This window comes from Silene latifolia, chromosome 3 (assembly GCF_048544455.1).
Source record: "Silene latifolia isolate original U9 population chromosome 3, ASM4854445v1, whole genome shotgun sequence".
Taxonomy (NCBI): domain Eukaryota; kingdom Viridiplantae; phylum Streptophyta; class Magnoliopsida; order Caryophyllales; family Caryophyllaceae; genus Silene; species Silene latifolia.
This window is the reverse complement of record NC_133528.1, coordinates 135,575,854-135,581,315: the sequence shown is the minus strand read 5'-3', so window position 1 is coordinate 135,581,315 and position 5,462 is coordinate 135,575,854. Positions and strand designations below refer to the sequence as shown.

Here is a 5,462-nt window from a genome sequence, read left to right as displayed (position 1 = left end):
TCAGTTTAGTTTAGATCCATTAAATTTAGTTTCGTTCAGTTAAGACAATTTTAGTCCGAAAAAAAAAGGACCTCAGTTTTGAAAACAACCCCGTGACCAGGTGTTATATAAATTATAGTACTACATAGGTGGATTTGCGTCCTCGTCTTTATTTTAAGTTATATTATACCTCTACAAAGAGAAAGGGGGAAAAATTAGAAGAAAAAGAAAAGCTAGGGTTTGGGCGTGTATTGAGGTGTTGTTTGGCCTTGATTATGTAAAATAACTTTTTCTTTTTAAAATGAGTTTATTCACAAGTTACTTTTCCGAAAAATTTCGGTTGTTTGGTCAAACTTTTGTAAAATCGTGTTTTTAATAAATATTTATGTTTGGCCTAACTACTTTTTTGGGATTTTTAGGCACTAGAGTGAAAAGTAGAAGTAGAAGTAACAATTTTCTACTTCTATTTTTAGGGGTTAGTTATTAACTTTTGCCTTTTTAAAAACACTTTTAATCCTCTCTAATTTATAGTGTTTGGCCTAATTTCTACTTTTTCAATTGCAAAAGCACTCTTAAAGCTAGGTCAAACACCACCTGAATCGTGGAAGCTTATTTATTGCAACGAGAGATCGTGTTTAGCTAACAACCCTATTTATCAGGTTTGATTTGATTATTATGAGTTTTTGTATCTCTGAGTCTGTCTCTATTTCAGTTTTATTTGATTTGAATTAGGAATCATGATTTTTTAGGTAGATGAATCATCAGAAATTCTTAGTTGTGAGTTGTGACGGTCATAAGCTTGTGATGTCTTACAACCGATTTAAATAATGTTATGAAGGAAAGGACTTGACTTGACTTGGTGGTTATATTATAACCGCATACTAATACAGTATCCGTCAAATGCTTAGTTTAATTTGGTTGCCTTATTTATAAATTGATATTGATATTGATATTGATTTTGTTTGTTTTAATTGAGAATAAGCAGGTGGCATGGAGGAACAACAACCATCGTTTTTATCGAGCGGAACTCGTTTCGATCTTACAGAGTTCTTAGGTGTCTTTCCAACTTTGGTTCGCAATGATAGTCAAACTATTAATACTTATCATTTGAAGAACCAAAAACTGATGATGCTATGTTTTTTCTGTCTGCCTCTCCGGTCAGACACTGTTGCTATTACCCGGGCCATTTCTCTTGTATCTTCTGAGATGCATGCTTTTGGGGCTTTCGAACTTATTATATTTGTAGACTATATTACGGACTGTGACGATAAAGATGCTGCCTTGTCTGACTTCATTTCCAGTTTCCCCTCATTCTGTCTAACTCCCAAATCAACCCGTAGATTAGGACCCACCATGCCGCTCGCCTGTTATCCCCATGGTTTGTTGGTAAATCGAGCCCAAATGGTTGAGTGGCACAAACCTCTTCACTTTTTTTTAAAATATGGAGTTGACGCCTTTCCCTTTACTTCTGAGCGGCTCTCATGGATTTCCCAGTGCGACAAAAGCACAGTGTCCGGCAATTGCCTTGCCGAATTTTTGTGCTACTCGCCCTTCACTTTTCCTAGCGTTTCTACATTTCTCCGTAAGTATCCAGGAGGCGACACAGAAAAAGCGACAATTTCTGATCTTCAGGATAAGTTTGTTGGTTTGTACCTGTGCCTAACGGGAAATTTGATACCTACACTCGATAATGTTCATAAAAATTGCTGTGAATTGGGCCTAGAGTTTGAGATTATCCTTGTGTACATGCCTTTCAATTGCTCTGACGACGACCCTCAATTGTTCCAAGACCGTATCAATTCTACTTTGAAAGGACGAAATATATCCTGGTGGGTGTTCCCCTTCATTAACTGGGTAAGCAGAAGGCTCTCGCGGCTCTCTCACCAAGATGCGGATGATCGTTTGATAATCATAGATCCCAAATCTAAGTATGTGGAATTTCATGGCGAAGCAGTCATACGCCACCACGGTGCAAGTGCATACCCCTTCTTTAGAGAGCTCCTGGCTAATAAGGAAGTGGAGAGGCTTAGGGAAGTAACCCTCGAGTCGTTGTTTCCTATCGCAGCGCTTCAAGGCAAAACTGTTTTTCTCTATCTTCAGTGTGCAGAGGACCACTCACACAATTGTTTCGATAGACATTTCTCTTATTGTCAAATGAAGGCACTCGATACTAATCTTGATATGGTCTTTCTTGGCTTAGATATATCGTCTATTGGAACTTCTTCTGAAACCCCATGGCTTGACTCTGATTATATGACAAGGACAATTTTCGGGAAGGGTGACAAATGTAGTACTATTATTGCTTTCGGGAAAGATGGCCGCATTTCTTCTCTAGTTCCTCTACGGCTTGTATGTTCTTCCTGCCCAGATTTTCCCTTGTACAATAATCTGCACAATGAAATTAGTGCAGAATTAGCTGGTAATCTACCACCTCCATAATAGTGTCTTTTATTTTATCGCTTATTTAAATTTTAATTTTAATGGTTCACTTATAGTCCGTATGTTTTAACCGATAAACTTCCTTTCATCAGTGTCTCAGTTTCTCAGATACATAATCACAACATGTTTTGATGGGCAGTAGAGTCTTAGGGTCCGTTTGGATTGAAGGAATTGGAGAGAAGGGGAGGGGAGGGAAAGGGAGGGATTTAATTTCCTTTGTTTGGATAAAAAATATGGGAGAAAGGAAATGGAAGGGGAGAGAAATGAGAGGACTTATTTTCCCTCCTATAGAACAAATTATAATCTTTCCAAGGGTGGCAAGATTTGGAAAGAAAACATTATTTGGACTCTAATTATACCACCACCATCCTTCAATCCTCCATCCATTCTTCATCTCCCTCCTTCCTCCCCTTCCATTTCCCTTCATAATTTTTGTTATCCAAACACTCACATTCCATTTGCCCTCCCCTTCTCTCCCCTCCCTTCACCTCCCCTCACTCCCCCTCCCCTCCCTTTCCCTCCTAAAATTGTATCCAAACGGACCCTTAGTCTCTCAGGTACACTATGTAGTATGTACCCTTGGGAGGCTTTTTTTTTTTTTTTTTTGTGTCATCAGATTTTGTTCTCAATGGGCAGCTAGCCTTGACACGTCAATATGGGGAAACGGCCACGTAATATAGGGCGATTTGACATGACAATTTTTTCCGTCTTGTCGTTTGTTCTCAGGCTTCTTATTTTAACAACTTAATTTAATTATTATGCAGGGTGTAAGGTGCCGTATGCTGATGCAAATAATCTTAAAAAGTCGTATATCGAATTCATTAATCAGGACCATGCAGTTCTTCCTTTGCTAGGAAAAGAGTACTACTTTCCTGGTCTTCCAGTTCGTGGGGAAATGAAACGATCAGAAAAGCACGACTTTTATGACGATTGTGCTGATAAGGATGCGCCATACCAATATTTAGCGTCCAAAACTGAGTTTATTTTTGTGAGAAACAAGGATGTGCAATACCCAAAGGCGATCCATGAAAAAGTTGCCAAAATCGACACTAGTAATTTTGACGTCGTTTCCTTCCTCTCAGCTGATAACAGACAGTACCTGATTCGCAATGATAATTGTAGTCCTTTATTTGAAGTTGAGCGTCTTAGGGATAAAAAATGGGTTATGATTTGTTGCCTTTCCTGCCCCATTTATTTCGAAAGCGATTTGACAATGGTATATAGAGGTATTTCGGACATCTGGTATGAGTTGAAAGATAAGCTCGGTGATACTTTTGAGATGGTCTTGGTCCCTAAGATGATTAGGGATTTTGAAACTGATCGGTCAAGCTTCAACCACATGTTGTCTGGCTTTCCTCGGTCATGCCTTGTGATTCCCTTCTGGGACTCGAGCTCTCGCGACGCTATATGCTATTCGCTCGGCTTTTCAATATTTCCGCAAGGTCTATTTCTTAGGGACAAGAGGGTTATATGGTGCAAAAACATATCTCATATGGGAAAGTATGGGTTAGACACATTTCCCTTCACTCAAGAGGACTTGAGGAAAAAAAAGGATGAAGAACTTAAAATATCATGGAATGTTCAGTCCCTTGAGACACTGTTTGGCTGCTCATCCGCATACGTTCTTGCCAAGAACCCGGGAGATGCGAATGATAATTATAAGTCTATCGAACAACTTGAAAAAATGCTCGTGGGTGTGTATTTGTGCTCAAGTGGGGATTCCATACCTATGCTTCATAAGTTGTATGAAGTCTGTAAAGCTAATAACATTGAATTTGAGATTGTGGTAGTGTATTGTCATTCTAGTGGTAAAAACTCGAACATGGATTTGTTCCAGAAGCAGATTAAGAGTGCCTTGAGTGAGAGGAAAATATCATGTTGGGTATTACCCTATAAGGGTTGGGTGAGCCGCAGGTTCCGACGACTTTTGTACGCAGCCACTGAAGATAACTTGATCATTCTGGGCAATGGAGTCGTAGATCCCCATGGTTCAGATTTCATAGATCCCCATGGGATTGGACATTTCATAAGTGATGGTAGTGGACCTATAGAAAGACTCATTTCAGAATTTAAGAGCAGATATCGTGTTCAATGCAGCGCACCTGCACTATAGTCGACATGCTACAATGGATTATTATGATCGTATGTTGCTTTGTTTTATACCTTTAGCTATGTGTGTATTTTAAACAAGCTATATTTCTGGATTTACCATTTTGTTGCTATTTGTATGCAGGCGTATCTAGTACCAATCCCTTTCTTCTTCAAGTGTTACAGAACCCGACTGGAGGAAAATTTTATTCCCTTTACAGTGAAGAAGATCTGGTTCTTCCGGGCCTGTTATTCTGAGCAATGACATTGATCGGTGCTGAATAGTTTGGTGATCATCCGCATCCGCATGCGTAGTTTTTGTTTGTTTATTTGAATGGTGTGAGTTATGTCTTCTTGTCTTTAGTTGTTCGTCTGGTTTTTCTTAATTTCTCTGAGATTACGAGTTATATATTAAAACATGAACCCTAGATCTGCTAAAAGTTTGACTTGTTGCTTTATAAATCTGGTATTAAACTTTGCAAATTTTATTTGTGTAAACTTTGGGTTACGTTAGCTCCTTTTACTCCTCTTTGATTGATTAAGAGGTTGAATTCGTGTACTCCGTACTCCTCTTTTATTATGGGTTGAAGCTTATGCATAAGGTGCGGCTAAAAATGGTGCCGATGGGTAGGGAGGATGTGGAGGTCGAACGGTATATACCTCTACCTCAAAACTTATATAATACCTCAACAAATTTAGTAATATAACACTTAACTACTAAATTTAATCTTATTTAATCACATTAAAATAAGACGCAAAATTGCACTCCCACAATTAAGGAATTAATTAATTCGTATCGCATACAATTAATTAAATATCTATTTGGGCCTCATCCTATAGTTGTGACCTAAATGGATCAATTGACCACCACCGTCACACGACAGTAATGTCAAACTCTAGTTAGCCAATCATTACCGATTAATGACGGTCCGTCGACTGTATAAAGAATCATCCCT

The 5,462-nt window shown here is 38.6% G+C and overlaps 1 protein-coding gene across 1 annotated transcript; it reads left to right on the top strand.

Annotated features, from left to right (window-relative positions):
- The first annotated feature begins 335 nt into the window (after positions 1 to 335).
- Positions 336 to 4,994, top strand: LOC141648099 (uncharacterized). The gene is made up of 4 exons (XM_074456563.1): positions 336 to 638; positions 965 to 2,398; positions 3,183 to 4,560; positions 4,652 to 4,994. The coding sequence occupies exons 2-3, from the start codon at positions 970 to 972 to the stop codon at positions 4,529 to 4,531; spliced, it is 2,778 nt and encodes a 925-aa protein (XP_074312664.1). The 5' UTR covers positions 336 to 638; positions 965 to 969; the 3' UTR covers positions 4,532 to 4,560; positions 4,652 to 4,994.
- The last annotated feature ends 468 nt before the right edge of the window (positions 4,995 to 5,462 follow it).